General features: G+C 40.8%; 1 protein-coding gene and 1 long non-coding RNA gene across 2 annotated transcripts; both read right to left on the reverse strand.

Moving 5' to 3' along the window:
- Positions 1-278: 278 nt before the first annotated feature.
- On the reverse strand, positions 279-647 carry LOC138902112 (uncharacterized). Its single transcript, XM_070189925.1, has one exon. It carries the CDS (start codon positions 645-647, stop codon positions 279-281), a length of 369 nt encoding a protein of 122 aa, XP_070046026.1.
- Positions 648-1251: 604 nt separating this feature from the next.
- LOC138900909 (uncharacterized) lies at positions 1252-5210 on the reverse strand. Its single transcript, XR_011412251.1, has 4 exons — positions 4857-5210; positions 3917-3984; positions 3304-3520; positions 1252-1799 (listed from the first exon to the last, which is right to left on the reverse strand). It is a non-coding gene; the product is annotated as an uncharacterized lncRNA (long non-coding RNA).
- Between the last annotated feature and the right edge of the window lie 6951 nt (positions 5211-12161).

Genomic DNA, 12161 nt, shown 5'->3' on the forward strand with positions numbered 1-12161 from the left:
GCGTGTCTTCTTCAAGGATAATACCTTATCAAAAAGTTTCCATTGATAGGGCTAATTCTCATGTCATCTGCATCAACTAACTTGTAAGCTCCACTTGAATAGGCTTCTTGTACAATGTATGGACCATCCCATTTTGAAGTGAATTTGCCCCCAAATTTGCGAGAGGTGATAATAGGTCTTCTTACTGCAAGAACTTGATCGCCAACTTGAAAGGACCTCAAGCAAACCTTTTTGTTGAAAGCACGAGAAAGACGAGCTTGATAACATTCAAGACTTTGTTAAGCTTCTAGCCTTTTTTCATCAAGCGACTCTAGTTCTTCAAGGTCCAGACGAGCGTTTTCTTCTTCAGTAAGACCTTCTTGGACAGGGAGTCGCAAGGATGGTATTTGACGCTCAAGAGGAAGAACTGCTTCAACTCCATAAATAAGAGAATAAGGAGTTGCTCGTGTCAGCGTGCGATGAGTCATCCAATATGCCCACAAAGCTTCTTCCATTCTGTCTTGCCAATCTCTTTTAGACTTGGAGATGACCTTTTTTAACAAATTGCAAAGTGTCTTGTTAAATGCTTCGGCTAGTTCATTTGCAGGAGCATAATACGTTGACGAATTACGTTGCTTGAAGCCAAAAAGGTCACAGATTTTGGTCATCAATTTGTTATCGAACAGCTTGCCATTATCTGTTATTATATAACTAGGTGTCACGACCCAAACCGATGGACTTTGACGAGTGCCCGAGTTCTACCTACCGAACATCCCTAAGCATACGTCTAATATATAAAAATGAAATAAGTGTAGGTCATGCATAACAACTGCCTTTAAACTGTTGAATCATGTGAATAATATAAGTGAGGAGACATACTCAAAAGACATATATACATATACATGAGGAATACCGTATGGCGAGCCGACAAGGCCACATACTATCCAACTATAGATGACTGTCTATAGACCTCTAATAGAGTGTAAAACTATATAAAGGACAGTACTGGGCCCCGTCATACCCTTATATGTATACAAAAGTATCGTACCAAAATCCAATAGCAGCTCCGGATCAAATAGAGCACACCAACTCTCGCTGAGCTAGGATCCTGGGGGGGAGGGGGACCGTCAGCCTGTCTATCTGTACCTGCGGGCATGAAACGCAGGCCCTTAGGCAATAGGGGCGTCAGTACGAATAATGTACCGAGTATGTAAAGCATAAAAATAAATATATAAAAGGCATGAAAGAAACATGTAGTAAAGAACTCAACCTGTAAGTCTGAATAGCTCTGTGAATCATGAAAATACTTATAATGTCATGCGTATGCATATAAATGTCATATCATGCATAGGTATATGCATACATAACATCATCAAGACTCTGAGGGCATCCCATCATATCATCTCGGCCTCTGTGGGCATAATCATGAACGTATACCAGCTGATCAGGTGGTGGTGCGTATATAACGCCATAACCTTTCCCCATACCCCATATAGATATAATATACGCGTATATAATGCCATCTGGTCATGGGTCATTGTACATGTATAAATGAATACAATGCATAATGAAGTAAGTCAATACAATCTCTCTGAATGTCATGAGACCCATGAACAGACGATATGATAATAGGACATATGGGGAATCAAGAGCATACGCAACCCTAGTACTTCTAAGAATAGAATCAATTGTAAAAGTGGCATGCTTGCTCGTTTCGTTGTATCATATGGATCATGCCAAAAGAAAATTAGGGATAGCCTTAACATACCTATATGATCTCTTCCTTATTACTCAACCAAGCTCAACACAACTTCTTGAATCTACAACAAGTGAAATGATATTGCCGTTATCAAATAATGTCGTACCATCGTATTTGGCTAGTCGTATGGCTTAAGGAAAATCGGCCAGCAACTCCCCTATTTTTAATACATACCAAAGACCATTAAGGGTCATCAACATCCCAACAATAATAACTATAACCAATAATAGCAACAACAATAATATAATCTAATATGAGTTTCTCCGATTATCTTAACAATCATATTGAGCGGCAAGCTCGTTTTTACTCATAACAAGATATAAATTGAATCCAACTCTTATTCCATAAATTAGTTTACAACCTTCACAACATCATACTTATATGTATTATATTATTTCTAGTTCAAAACATCCACAAAATGCCTTCCAAAATAGCCCAATACGTCTAGCACCTTAATTTTTATCGCTAATCACTTGTTTTTCATCTTTTCTTCTCCAATCAACTTAATTAACACCTAGAAAAACTTAACAACATCAGCCACAACATTATCAAATTATTTCTCACAATTTCAAGCCACCACAAACCATATATTTAGCCACAAAATAGTCCAACCAAAAAGACAACCATATCCCATGTTCTTTCAAGTGCTATCTTATGGGTTTTCACTCAAACAACATAACCAACACAAGATTAACCTTAGACACAAACAAGAAGATGTTATACATATCTTGGACAACAGCTACAACTCGAAATCCTATCTCAACTTAGCTCACAATATCCCTCAATCACACCACAATATCATAGAAGCATTCTCTTGTAGTCTTTAACACCTTTGATGATGATTTGAGTTGATTTCCCTTGAGTTTGGTTCGTGGGATCTTGGGATATGTTAGGGATGATTTTGGAGAGCTTTTGGACGAAATTTGGGTGAAGCATTACCCGAAATGAGGCTGAAACATCTTTTAAAAGACGTAAGGTCAGTGGTCGTCTCAAGTGGGTCCCAACCAAGCTGCTTGCGCAGTCTCGCAAAAATGCTGATATCTCTCTACTCCGATGTCATATTGATAAATGGTTTAATGCGTTGGAAACTAGACTCGTATATCTTCAATTTGATATATAATGTCTCCCAAAAATACCCCATATAGAACACTAAATGTATTGCTCAAAAGGCTCTATTACAAGGCAAATCCTTAGTCGGTTTTTCCGCAACTTTAATCCGATTTTTCCCAGACTTTATATTTTCTATCCAAACATCGTATATAGACATACTATGACTTTAAACTCATTTAAATCATGATTAACAAGTCTCATATTCTTTATATCACTTTGGGACGCACAGGGTATAACAATCTTTCCCCCTTAGGAACATTCGTCCTCGAATGTTAAACTCCCAGAAATCTATAGAAATTTTGGCAGAGTCTCCTCTGTAATGGTACTACTACCAACCTTTCACACATCAAACCCAAAAATACAAATCCACACAGGGCCACAATTATCAATAACACCAATGGCCTCACACGACCAATAACAATAACTAACATAAGAGTCAAGTATCATATACGTACCTAAAGGCTGTGATGTCTCAGTCCGATCCTCCTCCAGAAGCGGAAACAAGTGGGGATGCCTAGTCTTTATTTCTTCTTCGGTTTCCCAAGTCATCTCCTCCACATTATTGTTTCTCCAAAGTACTTTAACCGAAGCTATATCTTTAGTTCTCAATCTCCGAACTTGTCTATCTAGTATAGCAATGGGAGCTTCCTCATATGATAGCTGCTCTGTAACCTGAACATCATCAACTGGAATGACTTTAGAGGGATCTCCAATACACTTACGGAGCATAGACACATGAAAGACTAGATGTACTGTCACGGCCCGAAATTTCCACCTTCAGGACCGTGATGGCGCCTAACATTTCACTTGCTAGGAAAGCCAACGTTAAAATAATCTTAACCATTTTTAAGAAAATAAATTAAATAGAAGTCAATTACTGAAATAAAGTGCGGAAGACCATAAATACCGAATTATCAAAATACATACCCGAATCTGGTGTCACAAGTGCACGAGCTACTAGAATAATACAATTAAAGGTCTGAATAAAATTCAAGCTATTTGAAAGATAATAACAGCTAAGATAAGATAGAAGGGAACTTCAGAACTGCGAACGATGTGCAGTTATACCTCAAGTCTCCTCTGAGAAGCTGAATCCGAGCACGTCTATGGTACGCCGCTGGGACCAACTCCAAAATCTGCACAAGAAATCCAGAGTGTAGTATGAGTACAACCGACCCTATGTAGTTCGTAAGTGTCGAGCCTACCCTCGACGAAGTAGTGACGAGGCTATGACTGGACACGTACTTAAATAACCTGTACAAGTATATACAAATACGAAACAATAATAACACAATAAATAATAATTTATAAATTTGGGAGGGAACATGCGAAGAGGAGTGATATAGAAATTTTAGCAGGAGAAGTGTCACATAGCAACCAATTAATTCATCAACAATAAAATGAGCAACTGATAATATAAAAATGGCACGACACCACCCTTCGTGCTTTTACTCTCATTCCTCCCATAAACCGATAAATAAATAAATAATAATAATAATAATTGGCATGGCATCACCCTTCGTGCTTTAACTCTCTTTTGGCACGACATCACCCTTCATGCATTTACACTCTCTGAAATTGACACGGCATCACCCTTCGTGCTTTTACACTCACATATGGCACGGCAACACCCTTCGTGCTTTTACACTCTTCCTTACCATGAAAATAATAATATAAATTTGGAAGTGTATTTAAATGCGGGGATATACACTTATCAATCAATTCAATACCAGAATATCGACTTTACCTTCCAAAATATTCAACAATAATTAAATAAATAATAATTTCATGAATAATGATCAAATAATCAATAATAAACTTAAGCATGAATATCTTAATTAAATAGACAATTATTCTCGATAAACAAATTCCACCCGCATGCTTTGACTCAACCACAATGCATAAGTACTCGTCACCTCACATGTACGTTGTACCCTCACATTAAATCACGTAGCAAATAGACAAATAAGTCCTACTTCCTCAAGTCAAGGTTAACCACGATACTTACCTCGCTTTGCAACCAAATTCAAGATTCCAATAAACTTTTTCCTCGCGAATTCGTGTCCGAAATCCACAAATCTGAATATAAGAGTTTTTCGATTACTTATGTTCGGAAGTTATTACAAGCAAATCTGGCGCCGGAATTCAAATGTCCAGCAGCAAACAAGCAAGACAACAATAAAAATGTATTCGTAACCACGAACTTGAACCTCATGAGCGATCAACGGATCTCAGCTAATCTCCATGTTTTCGCAACCCAAAAATCAGAGAGGAAACTTGAAAATATTTGTGTATTTTCGAATTTGGAATCAAATTGAAACTAAGAAGAATTGAAATCTTTTTTTTTGTTTTATCTATGAATGAACAACCCAAAATCAGAAAAGGAAAATTTTCCCATATATATATATATACCCAATACTATAGTTCTTTATCCCTATGTTTATCCAAAAATCCTCCCAATTTTCTGCCCAAAAGTTTTCCTTTTTTTTTCTATTGTCCCCCACTCCCTCTTTTTTTTTAATGTATGAGTGAATCTATATTTCCGCCAAAGTGATTATCTTGGAGAAGAAGCAAGAAAAATACAAAAAATATGGACCCCAAATTGATGGTGAGTGAAGAGTAAAAATCTGTTTTGAGAGGAATTGATGCGCACATGTATTGTGAAAAAATTAGAGAATCGGTGCATGTGTCCCCGCACTTCCAAAAGTACCAGAACAACATCAGAGTACCGAAACATATTAAATGAATCCGGAATGATTTTAAATTTGGCACACAAGTCATAAATGACATAACAGAGTTATTCCAATTTTCAAAATCTCAATCCGAGTCCGATATCAGTAAAGTCAACTCCGCGGTCAAATTTTGGAAACCTTTAGCCTTAAGATTTCTAGTTTCCATTAAATGGCTATAACTTGAGCTAGGGACCTCCGAATTCGATTCCGGTCATACGCCCATGTTTCAAATCACGATTCGGACCTACCGGAACCGTCAAAATACTGGTCTGGATCTATTTACTTAAAATGTTGACCGAAATCAACTAAGTTGAGTTTTAAAGCTCTATTACGCATTTTAATCAATTTTCATATAAAAACTTTCCGAAAAATTATACTAACTGCACACGCAAGTCGAGGAATGATGAATAGTACTTTTCGAGGTCACCGATTACTGAAATGAATGTTTAAATTAAATATGACATTCAGGGTCATCACATTCTCCATCTTTAAAACAAACGTTCGTCCTCGAACGGAATTAGAAAAGTACCTAAGCTGGTAAAAAGGCATGGTTATTTACTCTGCATGTCTGACTCGGACTCCCAGGTAGTTGCCTCAATCGGCTGACCTCTCCATTGCACCCGAATTAAAGGATAACTCTTAGATCTCAAATGTCGGACTTGCCGGTATAGAATAGCTACTAGCTCCTCTTCATAAGTCAAATCTTTGTCAAATTGGACTGAACTGAAATCTAATACATGGGACGGATCACCATGATATTTCTGAAGCATAGACACATGGAACACCGGATGAACTTTTGATAAACTAGGTGGTAATGCAAGCGTGTAGGCTACTTCGCCCACCCTTTCAAGAACTTCTAAGGGTCCTATATACCTAGGGCTCAACTTGTCCTTCTTTCCGAACTTCATTACACCTTTCATAGGTGAAACCCGGAGCAATACTCTTTCTCCAACTGAGCTGTGCGAAGTCGATCCTGAATAATTTTGACCTTATCCAAGGCATCATGTACCAAATCGGTACCCAAAAGCCGAGCCTCTCCCGGTTCAAACCAGCCAACTGGCGAATGACATTGCCTCCCATACAATGCTTTATATGGAGCCATCTGAATACATGACTAGTAGCTATTATTATAGGCAAACTCCGCAATTGGCAATAATTGATCCCAAGAACCTCCAAAGTCTATAACACAAGCGCGAAGCATATCTTCCAATATCTGAATAGTGCGTTCTGACTGTCCGTTTGTCTGTGGATGAAATATTGTACTCAACTCAACCCGCGTGCCTAACTCATGCTGTACAGCCCTCCAGAAGTGTGAAGTGAACTGCGTACCTCGATCAGAAATGATAGACACGGGCACACCGTGAAGGCGGACAATCTCACACTTCTGGAGGTACGTAGTTCACTTCACACTTCTGGAGGGCTGTACGCGGACAATCTCACGAATGTAAATTTCAGCTAACCGCTCTGAAGAATAGGTAGCTGCCACTGGAATGAAATGTGCTGACTTGGTCAACCTGTCCACAATGACCCAAACTGCGTCGAATTTTCTCTGAGTCCGTGGGAGCCCAACAACAAAATCCATAGTGATACGCTCCCACTTCCACTCAGGAATTTCTAACTTCTAAAGCAAACCACCAGATCTCTCATGCTCGTACTTAACTTGCTGACAATTCAGACACCGAGCTACATATGCAACAATATCCTTCTTCATTCTCCTCTACCAATAATGTTGACGCAAATCTTGATACATTTTGGCGGCACCTGGATGAATAGAATACCTGGAACTATGGGCCTCTTCCAGAATTAATTCACGAAGCCCATCCATATTAGGCACACAAATACAACCCTGTATTCGTAGAACTCCATCTTCCCCCACCATAACCTATTTGGCATCACCGTGCCGCACTTTGTCCTTAAGGACAAGTAAATGAGGATCATCATGTTGCCGTTCTCTGATGCGCTCATATGAAGAAGACCAAGCAACTGTGCAAGCTAGAACCCGACTAGGTTCTGAAACATCTAACCTCACGAACTGATTAGCCAAAGTCTGAACATCTGCTGCTAATGGTCTCTTACCAACAGGAATATACGCAAGACTGCCCATACTCACAGCCTTTCTACTCAAAGCATTGACCATCACATTGGCCTTTTTGGGGTGATACAAAATAGTGATATCATAGTCCTTCAACAGTTCCAACCGTCTTCTCTGCCTCAAATTGAGATCATTTTGTTTGAACAGATATTATAAGCTATGATGATCGGTAAATACCTCACACGAGACACCGTAAAGGTAATACCTCTAAATCTTCAGCGCATGAACAATGGCTGTCAATTCTAAGTCATGAACAGGATAATTCTTCTCGTGAACTTTCAACTGTCGTGACGCATATGCAATCACCCATCCATCTTGCATCAATACTGCACCAAGCCCAACGCGAGATGCATCACAATACACCGTATAAGATCCGGAACCTGTGGGTAATACCAACATTGGTGTCGTAGTCAAAGCAGTCTTGAGCTTCTGAAAGCTCAACTCACACTCGTCTGACCATACGAATGGAACACCTTTCTGGGTCAGTCTGGTCAATGGGCTTGCTATAGATGAAAACCCCTCCACGGACTGACGATAATAACCTCTCAAACCCAGGAAACTCCGGATCTCTATAACTGAAGTAGGTCTAGACCAATTCTGAAAAGCCTCAATTTACTTAGAATCCACTTTTATGCCTTCTGCCGATACAACATGCCCCAAAAAGGTAACTAAGTCTAACAAAAATTCACATTTTGAAAATTTGGCATATAACTGATTATTCTTCAAAGTCTGAAGCACACTCCGAAGATGTTGCTCATGCTCCTCTTGATTGCTGGAGTAAATCAAGATATCATCAATGAATACAACCACAAAAGAATCCAAATAGGACTTGAACACCCGATTCATCAAATCCATAAATGTTGCTGGGGCATTTGTTAGCCCAAATGACATCAGTAGGAATTCGCAATGCCCATACCGAGTCCGAAAAGCTATCTTAGGTACATCAGATGCCCTAATCTTCAACTGATGGTAACCAGACCTCAAGTCGATCTTTGAAAACACCTTGGCACCCTGAATCTCATCGAATAAGTCATCAATTCTTGGCAGTGGATACTTGTTCGTGATAGTAGCCTTTTTCAACTGCCGATAATCTATACACATTCGCATTGAACCATCTTTATTCTTTACAAATAACACTGGTGCACCCCAGGGAGAGACACTAGGCCTAATAAATCCCTGATCAAGCAAGTCTTGTAACTGCTCCTTCAGTTCTTTCAATTCCGGCGGGGGCCATACAGTATGGTGGAATAGAAATGGGCTAAGTGTCCGGAGCCAGATCAATACAGAAGTCTATATCTCTGTCGGGTGGCATCCCCGGCAAATCTGCAGGAAATACTTCTGGAAATTCACAAACAACTGATACTGAGTCCATAGAAGGAAAATCCGCACTGGAATCGCGAATATAAGCCAAATAGGCTAGACACCCTTTTTCGACCATACGTCGAGCCTTCATATAAGAAATAACCCTGCTTGTAGAATTACCACGAATTCTTTTCCACTCTAATCGAGATAACCCCGGCATGACTAGGGTAACCATGTTGGCATGACAATCCAATATAGCACGATAAGGTGACAGCCAATCCACACCTAAGATGACATCAAAATCTACCATATCAAGAAGTAGAAGATCCACACTAGTCTCAAGACTCCCAATAGTAACCACACACAAAAGATAGACATGATCTACCATGATAGAATCTCCCACAGGAGTGGACACACACACAGGAGCACTCAGAGAATCACGAGGCATCACCAGATATGAAGCAAAATAAGAGGACACATAGGAATAAGTAGATCCTGGATCAAATAGAACTGAAGCATCTCTATGGCAAACTGGAACAATACATGTAATCACAACATCGGATGATTCGGCCTCAGGCCTAGCTGGAAAAGCATAAAATCGGGGCTGGGCCCTACCACTCTGAACGGCGTCCCTAGGACGGCCGCTAATTGGCTGGCCTCCACCTCTAACGGCCTGACCTCCACCTCTAGTTGTCTGACCCCTGCCCCTAGCTGGCTGGGCGGGTGGTGGAACAACTGGTGTTGGAATCATAGAACGAGAACCCTACTGTTGTGAACTGCTAGATGCTCGAGGACAAAATTTAGCAATATGTCTAGGATCACCACAAGTATAACAGGTCCTCGACTGTTGTGACTGCTGACCCTGGAACTGGCCATGTCGACCTGGATAACCACTCTGATGACTCCGGATCGGAGGTGCATTAATAGGAGCTGGTGGTGCACTGTAAGCTAGCTGGTCGGAAAGAGACACGTGATGGCTGTGACCACCTGAAGCACTGTGGGATGCCTGGGAGGATGGCCTTTACCAAAATTACCCCTGCCTCCAGACGAGGCACCACTGAACTCGCCGAACTGATGAGGCCTCTTATCAGACCCCTGCCCTCTATCTTGTGTAAGAACCATCTCGATCCTCCTCGCAACATTAGCAGCCGCCTGAAAGGAAATCTCACTTCTGGTCTCCTTGGCCATCTGAAGCCTGATAGGGTGAGTGAGTCCCTCAATGAACCTCCTCACTCTCTATCCCTCCGTAGGTAGTAAAAAGAGAGCATGACGGGCTAAATCCACAAAATAGGTCTCGTACTGAGTAACAGTCATAATGCCCTACTGTAGACGCTCAAATTACTTGTAGTAATCCTCTCTCAATGTGATAGGGAGGAACTTCTCTAGAAATAGCCGTGAGAACTGCTCCCAGGTCAATACAGGTGATCCAACTGGTGTGGTCAATGTATAATCTCTCCACCACCTCTTGGCGGAACCCATCATCTGAGATACAACAAAATCGACCCCATTGGTCTCAACTATACCCATGTTCCACAATACCTCATGGCAGTGGTCAAGAAAATCATGTGGGTCCTCAGAAGGTGTACCACTGAAGTGAACTAGAAAGAGCTTATTAAACTTATCCAGTCTCAATAAGGCCTCAAAAGACATGGCGGGCCTATCACCAGCCAGTGCCGCAATAACTGGCTGAACTACCCCAACTAACGGGGCTGCTGGAGCCTGATACTGGGGAGCCATCTGCTCCAGAGTGGGAGTAGTGGGAGTTTGTGCTCCTCCCCCAGCCTATGAGATGGCTGGTGCCACTGGAAACGTACCATTTTGGGCCACGCCCTCCAAAAGACTCACCAAACGGACTAGACCATCCTGAAGCACTAGAGTAGCTATGAATCCTTCCGGGACCTGGACTGGTCCAACTGGTACAGTCTGAACTGGAACCTTCTCCTGAAGATCCACCTGAGGTTCTACAACAGGTGCTGCTGCTCAAGCTCTAGACTGAGCTCTACATCTGCCTCGGCCTCTAGCACGAACTCGGCATCGACCTCTACCCCTAGTCATAGTTGCCACCGGGGCTCTGGTCTCTGTCCGTTGGTAGAGGTATTACGTGTTCTCGCAATCTGTGAGAGAATAAGAATAGAATGATTCAATCATCGATGATAGAATAAAATCGCACGACAAAATAAGAAAGAAGTGATATTGTTCCTAAACTTCATATCCTCTGAAAGATAAGTACAAACGTCTCCGTACTGATCCTCCAGACTCTACTAAGCTTGCTCGTGACTCGTGAGACCTAAGTCACCTAGTGCTTTGATACCAACTGTCACGCCCCAAAATTTCCACCTTCAGGACCGTAATGGCGCCTAACATTTCACTTGCTAGGCAAGCCAACGTTAAAATAATCTTAACCATTTTTAAGAAAATAAATTAAATAGAAGTCAATTACTGAAATAAAGTGTGGAAGACCATAAATACCGAATTATCAAAATACATACCCGAATCTGGTGTCACAAGTGCACGAGCTACTAGAATAATACAATTAAAGGTCTGAATAAAATTCAAGCTGTTTGAAAGATAATAACAGCTAAGATAAGATAGAAGGGGACTTCAGAACTGCGAACGATGTGCAGTTATACCTCAAGTCTCCTCTGAGAAGCTGAATCCGAGCACGTCTATGGTACGCCGCTAGGACCAACTCCAAAATCTGCACAAGAAGTCCAGAGTGTAGTATGAGTACAACCGACCCCATGTAGTTCGTAAGTGTCGAGCCTAACCTCGACGAAATAGTGACGAGGCTATGATTGGACACGTACTTAAATAACCTGTACAAGTATATACAAATACGAAACAATAATAACACAATAAATAATAATTTATAAATTTGGGAGGGAATATGCGAAGGGGAGTGATATAGAAATTTTATTAGGAGAAGTGTCACATAGCAGCCAATTAATTCATCAACAATAAAATGAGCAACTGATAATATAAAAATGGCACGGCACCACCCTTCGTGCTTTTACTCTCATTCCTCCCATAAACTGACAAATAAATAATAATAATTGGCATGGCATCACCCTTCGTGCTTTAACTCTCTTTTGGCACGGCATCACCCTTCGTGCTTTTACACTCTCTGAAATTGACACGACATCGCCCTTCGTGCTTTTACACTCTTCCTTACCATGAAAATAATAAT

This window comes from Nicotiana tomentosiformis, chromosome 11 (assembly GCF_000390325.3).
Source record: "Nicotiana tomentosiformis chromosome 11, ASM39032v3, whole genome shotgun sequence".
Taxonomy (NCBI): domain Eukaryota; kingdom Viridiplantae; phylum Streptophyta; class Magnoliopsida; order Solanales; family Solanaceae; genus Nicotiana; species Nicotiana tomentosiformis.